General features: G+C 50.3%; 1 protein-coding gene across 5 annotated transcripts in view; it reads right to left on the bottom strand.

Moving 5' to 3' along the window:
• Positions 1 to 18,366, bottom strand: part of sgsm3 (small G protein signaling modulator 3) — a 101,297-nt gene that overhangs the window by 12,391 nt on the left and 70,540 nt on the right. For all 5 annotated transcript variants that reach the window (XM_078430544.1, XM_078430546.1, XM_078430547.1 and 2 more), the window contains 6 exons: positions 17,085 to 17,240; positions 10,707 to 10,761; positions 6,258 to 6,307; positions 5,424 to 5,576; positions 2,636 to 2,706; positions 2,217 to 2,265 (listed from right to left, as the gene is read on the bottom strand). In XM_078430544.1, the coding sequence (XP_078286670.1) occupies positions 2,217 to 2,265; positions 2,636 to 2,706; positions 5,424 to 5,576; positions 6,258 to 6,307; positions 10,707 to 10,761; positions 17,085 to 17,240 (534 nt within the window). The remainder of the gene's footprint in view (positions 1 to 2,216; positions 2,266 to 2,635; positions 2,707 to 5,423; positions 5,577 to 6,257; positions 6,308 to 10,706; positions 10,762 to 17,084; positions 17,241 to 18,366) is intronic.

The following is an 18,366-nucleotide window of genomic DNA, read 5'->3' as shown; positions in this document are numbered from 1 at the left end:
TGTTTTAGAGATACAGCACGGCAATAGGCCCTTCGGCCCATCGAGTTCGCACCGACCAGCGATCCCCACACACTTTCACTATCCTACACACACTGGGGACAATTTATAATTTTTTATCTAAGCCAATTAACCTACAAACCTGCATGTCTTTGGAGTGTGGGAGGAAACCGGAGCACCCGGAGAAAACCCACGCAGGTCACGGGGAGAACGTACAAACTCCATACGGACAGCACCCGTAGTCGGGATCGAACCCGGGTCTCTGGCGCTGTGAGGCAGCAACTCTACCGCTGCACCAGCAAGAAATGAAAATAGTAGAAATTCTGTCGTCAAACATAAGCAACATAACGTACCCGCCCCCTTCCCTGACATCAGTCTGAAGAAGGGTCTCGACCCGAAACGTCACCCATTCCTTCTCTCCCGAGATGCTGCCTGTCCCGTTGAGTTACTCCAGCATTTTGTGTCCACCTTCGATTTTAACCTGCATCTGCAGTTTTTTTTCTTTCTCCACACTTTGTGAATTCTCACTTCGATAATGGACTTTGATTCGATAATGACTTTGATGCAGCTTGGAATCATGGCCCTCTGGATCACACTGACTGTCGATGAACCTTAACACTGACCACTTCTATGTTATCCCAACTTTCGCATCCACTCCCTGCACACTAGGGGCAACTTACAGGGGTCAATTAACCTACAAACCCGCACGTCTTTGCGATGGGAGGAAGAAACTGGAGCACCCGGAGTAACCTCACACGGTCACAGGGAGAACGTGAAAACTGAGTTACAGGTTGAGGTTGGGCAGATTAGGACTTTATTCCTTGAGCGCAGGAGGATGAGGGGTGATCTCAGAGGTGTATAAAATCACGAGGGGAATAAATAGGGTGAATGCACAGAGTCTTTCCCCCAGAATAGGGGACTTAAGGACCAGGGGACATCTTTTAAGGTGAGTGGTGGGTATTTAGAACAAGCTGCCATTGCAGGTAGTCGAGGCAAGTACTATAACAACATTTAAAAGACAGACACAAAAAGCTGGAGTAACTCAACAGGTCAGTCAGCATCTCTGGAGAAAAGGAATATAGAGAGTCAGACAGAGCTCTTAAAGATAGCGGAGTCAAGGGATATGGGGAGAGGACAGGAACGTGGTACTGATCGTGGATGATCAGCCATGAAAACAGAAAATGGCGGTGCTGGCGCGAAGGGCCAAACCTCCTAAACCTGCACATATTGTCTATTGACGTTTCGGGTCGAGACCCTTCTTCTCCTGAACATTTATAAGACATTTGGACAGGCTGATGGATGGGAAGATATGGGCCCAAATGTGGGCTGGTGGGACTAGTACAGATGGGGCATCTCGGTTGGCACGGCCAAGTTGGGCCCCTGGTCCTTAAGTCCCCTACTTCTGTGCTGTGTGACACTATGACTTCACATAGACAGCATCCAAGGTCAGGATCACACAAAATGCTGGAGTGAGTCAGTGGGACAAGCAGCATCTCTGGAGAGAATGAATGGGTGACGATTCGGGGTCCAGACCCTTCTTCAGACAGATGCCGGTTGGGACAGGTCTGAAGAATGGTCCCAAACCCAAAACATTCTCCAGAGAGGTTGCATGAGGTCCTCCAGCATAGTGTGTGTGAGCTGGAACAACTTTGTCACTCTGTCCCGCCTCACATCCCTTCTCCTCCTCCCTCCACTCCCGCACCTCCCCCACTCCCGCACCTCCTCCACTCCCGCACCTCCCCCACTCCCGCACCTCCCCCACTCCCGCACCTCCCCCACCTCCCCAACTCCCGCACCTCCCCCACTCCCCAACCTCCCCCACTCCCGCACCCCCCCCACTCCCCACACCTCCCCCACTCCCGCAGCCCCCCACTCCCCACACCTCCCCCACTCCCGCACCCCCCCACTCCCGCACCTCCCCCACTCCTGCACCTCCCCCACTCCCCCACTCCCGCACCCTCCCCACTCCCGCACCTCCCCCACTCCCGCACCTCCCCCACTCCCGCACCTCCCCCACTCCCGCACCCCCCCCACTCCCGCACCTCCCCCACTCCCGCACCCCCCCCACTCCCGCACCTCCCCCACTCCCGCACCTCCCCCACTCCCACCCCTGAGGAAGCTAGTTGACGCGTCCCACTTCTGCCGTACCCCCTTGCCATGGCCAGCAGCCCCCTCGGCTCAGACATCGGCCCCTCCCTCCACTCCTCCCCATTACTCACTCTGTACAGAAGTTCCTCAGGGGTCAGCACCTTCCCATCTTCATCCAACCTGCAAGAATGAATGTCGTTAAGTGATGCACCCATTGTGTCACACAGCACAGGAACAGGCCGTTTGGCCCTTCACCACGCTGACTATCAATCACCTGTATTTATTTACAAAATGTTGGAGTAACTCAGCAGGTCGGGCAGCATCTCAGGAGAGAAGGAATGGGTGATGTTTCGGGTCAAGACCCTTCTTCAGTCTGATGAAGGGTCTCGACCCGAAACGCCACCCATGCCTTCTGTCCTGCTGCCTGTCCCGCTGAGTTACTCCAGCATTTTGTGTCTATCTTCGAATTAAACCAGCATCTGCAGTTCTTTCATAGACCTTAATAGACTTTAGTTTGTTTTACTAATGAAACAAATTGAGAAATGCGTACCTGTAAGTCTTACACAGCACCAGCCGAGAATACACAGAGTCAAAGTCTCTCTCCACCTCCTTCCCGGCAGCCTAGGTGACCAAGGACAGGTGATGGTACACAAGGTGGGGCAAGAGGAGGATCGGAAGGACGGTATGCAAAGAGGGGCATGGGATGAGAGGGGCAATAAGGACAAACATACGCCGTGCACAGATGGGGGACAAAAAGGGAAGATGACAATAGTCGACGAGAAAAAGTGGAGTGAGAAGAGAGGAGAGAAGATATGTGGGGGCAGAGAGGATAGTGTGGAGACGATGAGGGAGAGGGAAACACAGAGAGGGAAAGAAGAGGGATGAGGGGAAAATGTCACGGGAAAGAGAACAAGGAAGATGAGGAAGGAGGAGCGGAGAGGAGAGAAGACAAAAAACAACATTAATTGTCTGGCCACAATTTTTTGAGTCAGTGTGGAAACAGGCCCTTCGGCCCAACTTGCCCACACTGGCCAACATGTCCCAGATACACTAGTCCCACCTGCCCGGATTTGGTCCATGTCCCTCCAAAGTTATCCTATCCATGTACCTGTCCAACTGCTTCTTAAACGTTGGGATAGTCCCAGCCTCAACTACCACCTCTGGCAGCTTGTTCCATACACCCACCACCCTTTGTTTGAAAATGTTATCCCTCAGATTCCTATTAAATCTTTTCCCTTCACCTTGAACCTGTGTCCTCTGGTCCTCGATTCCCCTACTCTGGGCAAGAGACTCTGTGCATCTACCCGATCTGTTCCTCTCACGATTTTATACACCTCAATAAGATCTCCCCTCATCCTCCTGCGCTCCATGGAATAGAGACCCAGCCTGCTCAACCTCTCCCTGTAGCTCACACCCTCTAGTCCTGGCAACATCCTCGTAAACCGTCTCTGTACCCTTTCCAGCTTGACAACATCTCTCCTATAGCATGGTCACGGTGGCGCAGCGGTAGAGTTGCTGCCTTACAGCGCTTGCAGCACCAGACACCCGGGTTCCATCCCGACTACGGGTGCCGTCTGTACGGAGTTTGTACATTCTCCCCATGACCGCATGTGTTTTCTCTGAGGACTGGGTAGTGTTGTAGAGCAGAGGGATCTAGGAGTACAGGTGCATAGTTTCTTGAAGGTGGAGTCGCAGTTAGATAAGGTGGTCAAAAGGGCTTTTGGCACTTTGGCCTTCATCAGTCAGAGTATTGAGTATAGACGTTGGGAGGTCATGTTGCAGTTGTATAAGACGTTGGTGAGACCACATTTAAAATATTGTGTTCAGTTCTGGGAACCATGTTATAGGAAAGATATTGTCAAGTTTGAAAGGGTTCAGAAAAGATTTACGAAGATGTTGCCAGGACTAGAGGGTGTGAGCTACAGGGAGAGGTTGAGTAGGCTGGGTCTCTATTCCATGGAGCGCAGGAGGATGTGGGGTGATCTTATAGAGGTGTACAAAATCATGAGTGGAATAGATCGGGTAGATGCACAGAGTCTCTTGCCCAGAATAGGGGAATCGAGGACCAGAGGACATAAGTTCAAGGTGAAGGGGAAAAGATTTAATAGGAATCTGAGGGGTATCTTTTTCACACAAAGGATGGTGGGTGTATGGAACAAGCTGCCAGAGGAGGTAGTTGAGGCTGGGACTATCCCATCGTTTAAGAAACAGTTAGACAGGTACATGGATAGGACAGGTTTGGAGAGATATGGACCATGCGCAGGCAGGTGGGACTATGGTAACTGGGACATTGTTGACCGGTGTGGGCGAGTTGGACCGAAGGGCCTGTTTCCACACTATGACTCTCTATGGCTATCTTCAGTTTCCTCCCACACTCCAAAGACGTACAGGTTTGTAGGTTAATTGGTGTATGTGTAAATTGTCCCGAGTGTGTAGGATAGTGTTAGTGTGCGGGGGTCGCTGGTTGGCGTGGACTCGGTGGGCCTAAGGGCCTGTTTCTGCGCTGTATCTCTAAACTAAAACCAGTAGGTGGCGCCATCAATGGCAGCCTCTGCCAACGGTCTGTCGTGTCTTTCTCTTCTTTGTTGTTTTTACTCTGTTGTTAAGTGTATGTTTTAATGTCCCTTTAGTTATGTTTTATGTGCGGGGGGGGGAAACTTTTTAAATCTCTTTCCTCGACAGAGATGCGACTTTTCTTTGTATCGCATCTCCGTCCGCACTGCGGCCTGACATCGTGGAGCTGGCGGCCTCTGCTGGGGATCGACTTTTGGGAGCTCCAACCGCGGGCTTTAACATCCTGGAGCTCGCGGCCCCTGATTAGGGACCGACTTCGGGAGCTCCAAGCCCCAAGAGCTTCGACCGCCCCGACGCGGGAGCTTCGATCGCCCCGACTACGGATGGTTCGACCGCTCTGACCGTGGGAGAAAAGGAGGAAAGAAGATAAGACTTTATTGTCTTCCATCACAGTGGGGAATGTGGAGGAGCCGCTGTGGTGGATGGTCATGTTGATTTTTATGTAGTTGTGTGTCTTGTTGCTTTTTTTGGTATGGCTGTACGGCAAATTCAAATTCTTTGTATGTTGCAAAACATACTTGATTAATTAAATTCATTAATTACTTAATATATTAATATATTCATTAATTATAATAAATTAATTACAATTAATTGCGATTAAAACTAAACAGGGTGCCCAGAAGTGAACACAATACTCTAAATGCGGCCTCACAACGTCTAAAACAGCAGCAACGTGACCTTAATACATTTGTTTAACGCAAACAAAAACAGTGAGAGATAGTTGACGAATGGAAAGGTTTGGAATGCGGGCGAGGTGCCGTTACCTCTTCGATGAACAGCCAGGGATGACACGGCCCACCTAGGATGGACGGCTTCTTCAGACCCTGCTCGAATATTGCCTTCAGTGCGGGACACAGCGACCCCCGCACCAAGTCTGTAATGGCTTCCGACACCGAATCATCTCCAGCCATGGAGTACTGCAGGCAGGAACACAAGTCACCCTGAAGAAGGGTCTCGACCCCAAACCTCACCCATTCCTTCTCTCCTGAGATGCTGCCTGACCCGCTGAGTTACTCCAGCATTTTGATTTAAGCTAGCATCTGCAGTTCTTTCCTACGCACAAATCACCCTGTCAGCCTCTGAGACACAAGAGCGCGTCCGAAACTGGGAAATAAATACCAGAGCACTTCACGGAATACAATACACACAGGATAAGTTCATTAGTGATAGGTGCAGATTTCGGCCCATTTAGTCTATTCAACCAGGGCTGATTTATCTTTCCCTCTCAACCCCATTCTCCTGCCTTCTCCCCATAACTCCTGACACCCGTACTGATCAAGAACCTATCCATCTCTGCCTTAAAAATATCCAAAGACTTGGCCTCCACAGCCCTCTGTGGCAAAGAATTTGGACAGGACAAATGTGAATGCCACTCACTATTAACATAAGAGTCACAGAGTGACAGGCCCTTCGGCCCAACTTGCCCAACATGTCCCAGCTACACTAGTCCCACCTGCCCACCTTTGGCCCATATCCCTCCAAACCTGTCCTATCCATGTACCTGTCTAACTGCTTCTTAAACGTTGGGATAGTCCCAGCCTCAACTACCTCCTCTGGCAGCTCGTTCCATACACCCACCAGCCTCTGTGTGAGCTCACCTCTTTACTACGTTCATCCAGGATCTCCACAAATTTTGCAGGAAACCAGCCTGTTGGAAGGAAAGGCCAGAGATGAATTTAGCAGCAACGAGCGGAACTTCCTAGCTAGCATCCCATGTCCAAAAACAGCAGTGCATGAAATGCTTCATCAGGCCTGGGACATTAGTCCCATGTTTGACTACCACAGCAGCAGATCATAAATCCATTGTCCCTCTCTCTCCCACAATCTGCTGCGAGATATCCACATCAAGTCAAGATTATAGTCGTAGTTTCTAATTGTAGATACAGTGCAGAAATAGGCCCATGGAGTCCACGATGACCAGCCATCCCCGCACATTAACACTATCGCACACACACCAGGGGAAATTTACATTTATACCAAGCCAATTAACCTACAAAACCTGCACGTCTTTGGAGTATGGGAGGAAACCACGGTGGCATGGTGGCGCAACGGTAGAGTTGCTGCCTTACAGCGAATGCAGCGCCGGAGACTCAGGTTCGATCCCGACTATGGGTGCCGTCTGTACGGAGTTTGTACGTTCTCCCCGTGTCCTGCGTGGGTTTTCTCCGAGATCTTCGGTTTCCTCCCACACTCCAAAGATGTACAGGTTTGTAGGTTAATTGACTGGGTAAATGTAACAAATTGTCCCTAGTGTGTGTAGGATAGTGTTAATGTGCGGGGATCGCTGGGTGGCGCGGACTCGGTGGGCCGAAGGGCCTGTTTCCACGCTGTATCTCTAAAAAAAATCGAAAAAAAAGAAGATCACGGAGAAAACCCACGCAGGTCACGGGGAGAACGTACAAACTCCGTACAGAATGCGCCCGTAGTCAGGATCGAATACGTTGCTTTGGCGCTGTAAGGCAGCAACTCTACCGCTGCGCCACCGTGCTACCATGCCACCATGCGTCAAATGCACAAGTATGGTGAGGTACAGGTACAAATAAAATCTTGCTTGCAACTGTTGTCTTTACCGGTTCATTAGTTCTACTTCCTCAGAAGAGCAAGGAAATTCAGGATGTCTCCTAGGACTTACCATTTTCTACAGATGCATCACAGAAAGCATCCTATCGGGATGCATCACAGATTGGGTTAGCAATTGCTCTGTGTAAGACCGCGATAAATCACAGAGGGTTGTGGATTGAGCTCAGCCCATCCCACGAGACAGCCCAAAACACACACAAAAAGCTGGAGCAACTCAGCGGGACAGGCAGCATCTCTGGAGAGAAGGAATGGGTGACGTTTCAGCTCGAGACCCTTCTTCAGACTTCTTGAGTCACCTGTCCCGCTGAGTGACTCCAGCTTTTTGTGTCTATCTTCGGTTTAAACCAGCATCTGCAGTTCCTCCAGAACAAGGGGCCACAGTTTAAGAATAAGGGGTAGGCCATTTAGAACGGAGATGAGGAAAAACTTTTTCAGTCAGAGAGTTGTGAATCTGTGGAATTCTCTGCCTCAGAAGGCAGTGGAGGCCAATTCTCTGAATGCATTCAAGAGAGAGCTAGATAGAGCTCTTAAGGATAGCGGAGTCAGGGGGTATGGGGAGAAGGCAGGAACGGGGTACTGATTGAGAATGATCAGCCATGATCACATTGAATGGCGGTGCTGACTCGAAGGGCCGAATGGCCTCCTCCTGCACCTATTGTCTATTGTCTATACACACAAAACAGCCCTCTCCCCATTGACTCCATCTACATTTCATGTTGTATCGGGAAAGGAGCCAACTTTGCCAGGGGAAAGATTCCACACACGAAACGTCACCTATCCATGTTCTCCAGAGATGCTGCCTGACCCGCTGAGTTAATCCAGCACTTTATGTGTCTTCTTTTGTAAACCAGCACCTGCTGTTCCCTATTTGTACATTTTACAGTTGACACCCTAGTCATTCCCTTTTCTCTCATCAGGCACGTGATATAAAGGCTTGGAAGCACGTACCACCAGATTCAGACACAGCTTCTTGGCCGCCATTATCAGACCACTGAACATCTCTCTCATAAACTAAGGGTGGCGAATGGGGCCAGCGTAGATGGGGCAACTTACTTTTAGTTTTTAGTCTTTAGTTTAGAGATACAACGCGGAAACAGGCCCTTCGGCCCACCGAGTCCGCGCCGACCAGCGATCCCCGCGCATTAATTCTATCCTACACCCACTAGGGACAATTTACGCATTCACCAAAGCCAATTAACCTACAAACCTGTACGCCTTTGGAGTGGGAGTGAACTTGGTTGGGATGATGTGGTTGACTCTGGGGGAGAAGAAGAAGGAAAAGGAGGTGTAGTGGGGGGGGGGGGGGGGGGGGTGGCAGAGTGGAGGAGGAGGAGGAGGTGGAGGTGGTGGTGGAGGGGGGAGCAGCGGAGTGGACAAACTGACAGCCGACAGTAAGAGGCAGCACCTGATGAGAGGGGAGGCAGCCCCCAGGTGATTGCATGCGTCCTGTCGGTGGCGGCGCCCTGAGGAAAGCACTCTCAACCAGGGGCTACGACGTGAGCCGCAAGAACAGTCGCATCAATGGGACGGTGCGGCGGATGGTGAAGGAGGGCTCGCTGCTGCCCCTTGTGGAAGATGTCGGCGGCCACAACTGGAGAAGCAGCAAATCCGGGCGATGCTTTTGTATCTATGAAGCAGACAGGATACCACCGAATCTGCCCGGTGCTAAATTTGTATTTAGTTTAGAGATGCAGCGCAGAAACAGGCCCTTCGGCCCACCGTGTACGCACTGACCAGCGATCCCCTATCCCACACGAGGGACAATTTGTACATTTATACCAAGCCGATTAACCTACAAACCTGCACGTCTTTGGAGTGTGGGAGGAAACCGAAGATCTCGGAGAAAACCCACGCAGGTCACGGGGAGAACGTACAAACTCCGTACAGACAGCACCCGTGTTCGGGATCGAACCCGGGTCTCCTGCGCTCTAAGGCAGCAACTCTACCGCTGTGCTACAGTGCCACCCCAAATAAAAGTCTCTTGAGTTTATTAAACCCTTGGATCACGGCAAAAGCCGCCCGCCCTGCTTCTCTAAAGCCGCTGGGGTAACTCAGCAGGTCAGGCAGCGGGAGAGGTGAGTCTTCAGGTTGGGACCCTTCTTCATCCTGCAGGACGGTCCTGGCCCGAAACATCACCCATCCTTTTTCTCCGGAGATGCTGCCAGACCCGCTGGGTCACTCCAGCAGTTTGTGTCTATCTGCAGTGTAGTGTGTTGTCTGAGTGTATGTGGGTGTGAAGCTGCTGCAAGATTCTCATTGTAACTGTACCTTGCTGTACTTAAGCATACGACAATAAACTGCACCTCCCTTGTCAGTGCAACCCTCTCCCTGTTGTTTCCAGCTCTGCAACCCATGTGATCATCACCAGAACCATTCACATTCATCGCTGAGGTTGTGAAGGGCCCATTGCTCTCACTTGATTCTTGCTCTCATGTGCCCTGAATTCATTCGGTCGGGTCGATGCACAGAGTCTCTTGCCCAGAGTAGGGGAATCGAGGACCAGAGGACCTCGTGGTTCAAGGTGAAGGGGAAAAGATTCAATAGGAATCCGAGGGGTAACTTTTTCACACAGAGGGTGGTGGGTGTATGGAACAAGCTGCCAGAGGAGGTAGTTGAGGTGAGACTATCCCAACGTTTAAGAAACAGTTCGATAGGTACATGAATAGGACAGGTTTGGAGGGATATGGACCAAGCGCAGGTAGGTGGGACTAATGTAGCTGGGGTATATTGGCTGGTGTGGGCAAGTTGGGCCGAAGGGCCTGTTTCCACACTGTATCACTGTATGAAGGGCCTGTTTCCACACTGTATCACTCTATGATTCTATAAAGGGCCTGTTCCACACTGTATCACTCTCTATGACTCTATGGGCTGTTGTCAATGCTGAGCCGGATTGACACTTGATCTAAACATAGAAACATAGAAAATAGGTGCAGGAGTAGGCCATTCGGCCCTTCGAGCCTGTACCGCCATTCAATGTGATCATGGCTGATCATCCAACTCAGTATCCCGTACCTGCCTTCTCTCCATACCCCCTGATCCCTTTAGCCACAAGGGCCACATCTAACTCCCTCTTATATATAGCCAATGAACTGGCCTCAACTACCTTCTGCGGTAGAGAATTCCACAGATTCACCACTCTCTGTGTGTAAAAAAACACTTTCTCATCTCGGTCCTAAAAGACTTCCCCCTTATCCTTAAACTGTGACCCCTTGTTCTGGACTTCCCCAACATCGGGAACAATCTTCCTGCATCTAGCCTGTCCAACCCCTTAAGAATTTTGTAAGTTTCTATAAGATCCCCCCTCAATCTTCTAAATTCCAGCGAGTACAAGCCGAGTCTATCCAGTCTTACTTCATATGCAAGTCAAGTCCAGTTCCGTTTGTGTATTGTCACGTGTACTGAGGTACAGTGTAAAGCTGTGCTGCCGCGGGCGACCCGACTGAAGAGCGTTTTGTAGAGGCACTCACCTCGTAGACCATTCAGCTCCCCCACCCAGCAATGCTCGTCCTTCTGAGAGATGATCTGAAAGGTACAAGTGTCCACCTCAGTTACCGGGGGGAAGTGCGGCATGAAGATTCACCGAGAGCACCACACGGCAAGTCCAAAATCACACGCATCACAGGAGTAACCCGAGCGGTCGGACGGTGCACGTTATCTAACGCACGTTGCTTCACGTAAAGTAGAGGCACATAAAGTGAAGTGGTGTGGTCAGTGGGAACGGCAGCCACTTCACATGCAGTGGAGACATGAGGAACTGCAGGTGTGGCCCTGCGTCCCTCAGTGTTTGTTTCCTCCGTACATTTGCAATGAAGGCCAATATTTCACTGACCTTTCTAGTGGCGGCGCAGTGGCATAACAGTAGAGCTACTGCCTTACAGCGCGAGAGACACGGGTTCGATCCTGACTATGGGTGCTGTCTGTACGTTCTCCCCGTGACCCGCGTGGGTTTTCTCCGCGATCTTCGGCTTCCCCCCCACATTCCAATGACGTAGGTTTGTAGGTTAATTGGCTTGGTATAAAAGTAAAAATTGTCCCTAATGTGTGTAGAGTAGTGTTAATGTGTGGGGATCGCTGGTCGGCGCGGACTCGATGGGCCGAAGGGCCTGTTTCCGTGCTGTATCTCGAAACTAAATTAAACTAATTACTTGGTACATCTGCATGCTAACCTTTTCTATTTCATACACTAAGACCCTCAGATCCCATTACAACCAATATTTGTAGTGTCACTCCATTCAAATAATAATTGTCCTTTTCATTTTTCTGCCCATAGTGCATAGCCTCACATTTTCCATTTAGTTTAGATTGGAGATACATCATCTGCCAACTTCTTGCCCATTTAATTAACCTATCTACACCAATCAGCTAAAACATTATGCCCACCTGCCTAATATGCTGTTGGTCCTCCGTGTGCAGCCCCATACGCAGCAGGGTGCGATGCACTGTGTATTGTGACACATTCCTCCCGTGAACACCATTAACATTTTCTGTGACTTGTGCCACAGTCGACCTTCTGTCGGTTCGGACCAGACGGGATAGCCTTCGTTGCCCTCGCGCATCGATGAGCCTTGGGCGCCCAACAAGGACCAATGTCGGTAGGTACTCACCACTGCTGACCGGAAGCACCCCACAAGCCTTGCCGTTTCAGAGATGCTCTGACCCAGTGGTCTGGCCATAACAATTTAGCCCTTGTCAAAGTCGCTCAGGTCTTTACTCCTGCCCATTTCTCCTGCATCCAACGCATCAATTTCACTTGCTGCCTAATATGCTGGAGTAACTCAGCGGGACAGGCAGCATCTCTGGGTAGAAGAAATGGTGACGTTTCGGGACGAGACCCTTCTTCAGACCGAGCTCAGTCTGAGGAAGGGTCTCGACCCGAAACGTCACCCATTCCCTCTCCCCAGAGACGCTGCCTGTCCCGCTGAGTTACTCCAGCATTATGTGCACCATGGGGATAATATACCCCAGATTAATCTGGTGCAGGGTCGCTCATAGTAGACAACATTCCCAACCACCGTTGACTAGAGACATGGTGGAGGCAGCAACCTCATCATGTCTAAAGAACACTTGGTGTACTCACAGAGCCCTGGCCCGCTGGGATATCACCCTCATGAGAGAGAGATAGGCCAAGTGCACTGCAGCCAAACACAAGGGGAGCTGGGCAAGCAAGATGTGAAGACGTCACAACGAGCCTCAAAGGGGGCCATTCGGCCCATTGAGTCTATGCTGGCTCTTCATACAAGCCCATTGGTTCCATTCTACAGCGCTTTTCACAGAAACCTATGAGTTATTTGTTCCCATGCCCCTGTCCCATTCCTTTCTGATTGAAGATACGAGGAACTGCAGATGGACACAAGGTGCTTGTAGGAGCCATTTATGTTTAGGCTAGCTGCTGTTGGCATTTTATATTATTTTGTCTAGATATATCTTGCCGTATTACTTTGGAGACTTGGGGGCGGATGTTAGATGGACAGGGTGGTGTATATGTATGGGCATAAGGGACTGGAGTGGGCAGATACAGGGAGGGAGGGTATATAGTTCTTACCAGACCTGAGGCCAGACCTAGAGGCCTGGGACCAGACCAGGGACAGAGCAGCCAGCTACGACTTGTGTGCAAAATAAGTATAGCCTGGTATGTACATCTCCTTGTTTGTACAACTAATTCAATAAACAACTAATTAGACTGGAAAATCTGTTGTGTTGGGGTCTGCGTCTGTGTGGTAATGGCAATTGGAAAAGTCTGGAAGTTGCCATTACAGAGCTGGAGGTACTCAGCGGGTGAGGCAACAGAGAAGAATCCTGACCCAAAACGACACCTATCCATGTTCTCCAGAGGTGATGCCTGACCTGCTGAGTTGCTCCAGCATTTTGTGGCTTTTTCTGCTACCTCTTGACTCTGTTTCTACTCCAGGTGGTGAATCTCAGATCAGAACCACCCTATCTATATGTAAACACGTTTCTGCTTACATTCTTCTTTTGGAATCATCTCACAAAGGCTTTAGGCACCTTCTCTGGGACTTTCACATCTGCTGGTCCAGAGATGGACGCAATACTCCAGTTAAATACTAACCAGCATGAGCTACATATGAACCTGCTCTTGCACTCTGCTTTACTGATTAATGCTAGGATCCCATTATTCACCAAGCCCTCTCTTAACACGACCCACCACCTTTCAAGAACATTTGCACACAGGCCCCTCCATAATGGCACTTGCTTTAGTCTAGACTGTCTCTATTTTTTTTAGTTTTAGAGATACAGCGCGGAAACAGGCCCTTCGGCCCACAGGGTCCGCGCCGACCAGCGATCCCCGCATATTAACACTACCCTACACACACAAGGGACAATTTACACATACACCAAGCCAATTAACCTACATACCTGTACGTCTTTGGAGTGTGGGAGGAAACCGAAGATCTCGGAGAAAACCCATGCAGGTCACGGGGAGAACGTGCAAACTCCGTACAGACAGCAGCACCTGTGGTCAGGGTGGAACCCGGGTCTCCAGCGCTGCATGGCAGCAACTCTACCGCTGTGACACCGTGCCACCCTGACTATCTCACTGTGCGTGGCGTCAGCACATAACCAGTTCAAGGTGTTCTGCACGCTTTGGTGTGTAGAAAGGAACTGTAGATGCTGGTTTATTCTGAAGATGGACACAGAGTGCTGGAGTAACTCAGAGGGTCAGGCAGCATCGTCACAAAGTGCTGGAGTAACTCAGCGGGTCAGGCAGCATCAACACAGAGTGCTGGAGTAACTCAGCGGGTCAGGCAGCATCGTCACAAAGTGCTGGAGTAACTCAGCGGGTCAGGCAGCATCAACACAGAGTGCTGGAGTAACTCAGCGGGTCAGGCAGCATCGTCACAAAGTGCTGGAGTAACTCAGCGGGTCAGGCAGCATCAACACAGAGTGCTGGAGTAACTCAGAGGGTCAGGCAGCATCGTCACAAAGTGCTGGAGTAACTCAGCGGGTCAGGCAGCATCAACACAGAGTGCTGGAGTAACTCAGCGGGTCAGGCAGCATCAACACAGAGTGCTGGAGTAACTCAGAGGGTCAGGCAGCATCGACACAGAGTGCTGGAGTAACTCAGCGGGTCAGGCAGCATCAACACAGAGTGCTGGAGTAACTCAGCGGGTCAGGCAGCATCAACACAGAGTGCTGGAGTAACTCAGCGGGTCAGGCAGCATCAACACAGAGTGCTGGAGTAACTCAGAGGGTCAGGCAGCATCAACACAGAGTGCTGGAGTAACTCAGAGGGTCAGGCAGCATCGACACATAGTGCTGGAGTAACTCAGCGGGTCAGGCAGCATCAACACAGAGTGCTGGAGTAACTCAGCGGGTCAGGCAGCATCAACACAGAGTGCTGGAGTAACTCAGCGGGTCAGGCAGCATCAACACAGAGTGCTGGAGTAACTCAGAGGACTACTTATTCTGGAGTATCATATCATATATATACAGCCGGAAACAGGCCTTTTCGGCCCACCAAGTCCGTGCCGCCCAGTGATCCCCGCACATTAACACTATCCTACACCCACTAGGGACAATTTTTACATTTACCCAGCCAATTAACCTACATACCTGTACGTCTTTGGAGTGTGGGAGGAAACCGAAGATCTCGGAGAAAACCCACGCAGGTCACGGGGAGAACGTACAAACTCCTTACAGTGCAGCGCCCGTAGTCAGGATCGAACCTGAGTCTCCGGCGCTGCATTCGCTGTAAAGCAGCAACTCTACCGCTGCGCTATCTTGCTGGAGTAGTTCACGCTGCCTGAATTACTCCAGCACTTTGTGGCTATCTGCATTCTGGTGTCTGCTATGTTTCCCACTGTTCAGGGCTCTGCACTACATCAAATCAGCGTATAAAATCATGAGAGGAATAGATTGGGTCGACACACAGAGTTGGGGAATCGAGGACCAGAGGACATCGGTTCAAGGTGAAGGGGAAAAGATTTCATAGGAATCCGAGGGGTCAATTTTTCATACAAAGGGTGGTGGGTGTATGGAACAAACTGCCAGAGGAGGTAGTTGACGCTGGGACTATCCCAACGTTTAAGAAACAGACAGGTACTTGGATAGGACAGGTTTGGAGGGATATGGATCAAATGCAGGCAGGTTGGACGAGTGTAGATGGAACGGTTGGGCCGAAGGGCCTGTTTCCACACTGTATAACGCTGACTTTATGAGCGGCCTGTTTCCACACTGTATGACTGCTATGACTATGAAGGGCCATTTCCACGCTGTATGACACTGTGACTCTATGAGGGGCCTGTTTCCACACTGTATAACTGCCATTCCTGTCAAAAGTCCTTGAAAAGACAATCCTAAACCAATTAGTGCCCTACCTGCACCAAAACACCATCCTGGAAAGTTTCCAGTCAGGTTTCAGAGCCCACCACAGCACAGAGTCTGCCTTGTTGAAGGTACACAACGACCTGCTTCTCGCCATCGACACCAGCGACTGTGCAATCCTGCTCCTTCTCGACCTCAGCGCAGCGTTCGATACAGTGGACCACACCATCCTTATTGACCGTCTCCGGTACGCGGTTGGCATTGATGGCACTGCCCTGAGCTGGTTCGTTTCCTACCTCAAAGATAGGAGTTTCGCCATCAACATAGGCAGTTATTCCTCTTCTCCAGCTAGCCTCTCCTGCGGAGTTCCACAAGGCTCCATCCTAGGCCCCATTCTCTTCTCTCTATACATGCTCCCCCTTGGCCAAATCATTCAAAGGCACGGCATTTCTTTCCACTGCTATGCCGATGACACACAGCTTTACCTCCCCCTGAAACCCAACAACCGGTCAAATTTAAACAGCCTCTTACACTGCCTTGAGGACATAAAATGTTGGATGGCACAGAACTTCCTCCAATTAAATGAGAGCAAGTCTGAGGTCATCCTATTCGGCCCCCCCGACTCCATCAAATTGATAACAGGCAGTCTTGGAAGTCTATCCTGCCTAGTCAAACCGCATGTCAAAAACCTCGGCGTGATATTTGACTCTGCATTAAAGTTTGACAAGCAAGTCAACGCTGTGGTAAAAGCCAGCTTCTTCCAACTTCGTACCATAGCTAAAATCAAACCTTTCCTCCAATTCGACGACACTGAAAAAATCATTCACGCTTTCATTTCCTCCCGCCTAGACTACTGCAACTCCCTATACACTGGGATCAGCCAATCTTCCCTGTCCCGCCTGCAACTGGTCCAACACGCCGCAGCGAGACTCCTGACGGGTACCCGTAAAAGGGACCACATCGCCCCGATTCTGGCCTCTCTCCACTGGCTCCCTGTACAGTACAGAATTAACGTCAAGCTCCTCCTATTCACATATAAAGCCCTAAAAGGACATTCCCCTCCCTACATCAAAAATCTTCTAACCCACCTCTCTATCTCCAGGTCCCTCAGGTCGGCCGACTTGGGGCTACTGACTATCCCGCGGTCTAGGCTTAAGCTCAGGGGTGACCGCGCTTTTGCGGTTGCAGCTCCTAGACTGTCGAACAGCATCCCTCTCCCCATCAGAACTGCCCCCTCCATCCACTCCTTTAAGTCCAGGCTCTAAACCTATTTCTACTCCCTAGCGTTTGAGGCCCTCTGAGGGGGCGCTGTGAACTGTTTTGTATGTGCTGTTATGTTTGTGTGTCATTGTATGTTCGTTCTTAGTACCTGAACTGATGTACAGCACTTTGGTCAACGTGGGTTGTTTTTAAATGTGTTATACAAATAAAATTGACTTGACCTGACTTGACTCTATGAGGGGCCTGTTTCCACGCTGTGAGACGCTGTGACTCTATGAGGGGCCTGTTTCCACACTGTATGATCTGTGACCCTATGACGTGGAGCAGCATCTCACACCTACCGTGATGATATCGTTCTTTCGGAACCCCAGCTCATCGTCATCGTGACGCTCGAAGTCCAGGAGCGCTTTGGCTCGGCGTCGTCCGTTCCGGGACACGGCGACGTAGTTCTCATGGTCCTTCTGATGGCTCTCCATGGAGTAATCTGGCGTCAGCTCCTATGGAGGAGGAGGCAAGTCAATCCCTGGTCCAGGGTGCTCAAAGGTACAGTCAGGCACAGCAACAAGCCAGCCCCTGCACGTGGATTGGATTTGGCGATAGAGAGGTAGAAACAAGGGAGGATGGCTTTGTGAAGGTTCTTGGAAACATAGAAACATAAAAAATAGGTGTAGGAGGAGGCCATTCAGCCCTTCGAGCCAGCACCGAAGGGCTGAATGGCCTCCTCCTACACCTATTTTTTATGTTTCTATGTTTCCAAGAACCTTCACAAAGCCATCCTCCCTTGTTTCATCTACAATCAGTAACCCGTGCCTGCCTTCTCCCCATATCCCTTGATTCCACTAGCCCCTAGAGCTCTATCTAACTCTCTTTTAAATTCATCCAGTGAATTCGCCTCCACTGCCCTCTGTGGCAGAGAATTCCACAAATTCACAACTCTCTGGGTGAAAGCATTTTTTCTCATATCAGTTTTAAATGGCCTCCCCTTTATTCTTAGACTGTGTGGCCCCTGGTTCTGGACTCCCTCAACACTGGGAACAATTTTTCCTGCATCCAGCTTGTCCAGTCCTTTTATAATTTTACACGTTTCTATAAGATCCCCTCTCATCCTTTTAAACTCCAGTGAATACAAACCCAGTCTTTCCTCATACGACAGTCCCGCCATCCCGGGGATTAACCTCGTGAACCTACGCTGCACTGCCTCAATGGCAAGGATGTCTTTCCTCAAGTTGGGAGACCAAAAATGCACACAATACTCCAGATGTGGTCTCACCAGGGCCCTGTCCAATTGCAGAAGGACCTCTTTACTCCTATACTCAAATTCCCTCGTTATGAAGGCCAACGTGCCATTAGCTTTCATTAGGTGTGGGCATAATCTAAATCCTGCACACTGCACAACAAATAATTTGCTTCATTGTCCAGAAGATTACAGTAAACATTGCAGAAGCAGAAAAGACGGATCTCTTTCTTGAATTAAACTCTGAGGTTTGTCTGAGAAGTGCTGCCATCTTACTCTGCAGTAAAGAAAGTGCTGGAGACACTCAGTGGGTCGGGCAGCATCCGTGGAGTGAAATGGGCAGTTGATGTTCTGGGTTGAGACCATTCATCTGGACTGCTTCATCTTAA

The sequence above is a fragment of the Rhinoraja longicauda genome, chromosome 40 (assembly GCF_053455715.1).
Source record: "Rhinoraja longicauda isolate Sanriku21f chromosome 40, sRhiLon1.1, whole genome shotgun sequence".
Classification (NCBI taxonomy): domain Eukaryota; kingdom Metazoa; phylum Chordata; class Chondrichthyes; order Rajiformes; family Arhynchobatidae; genus Rhinoraja; species Rhinoraja longicauda.
Note: the sequence above shows the minus strand (reverse complement) of the source record. Positions and strands in the feature narration are given on the sequence as shown.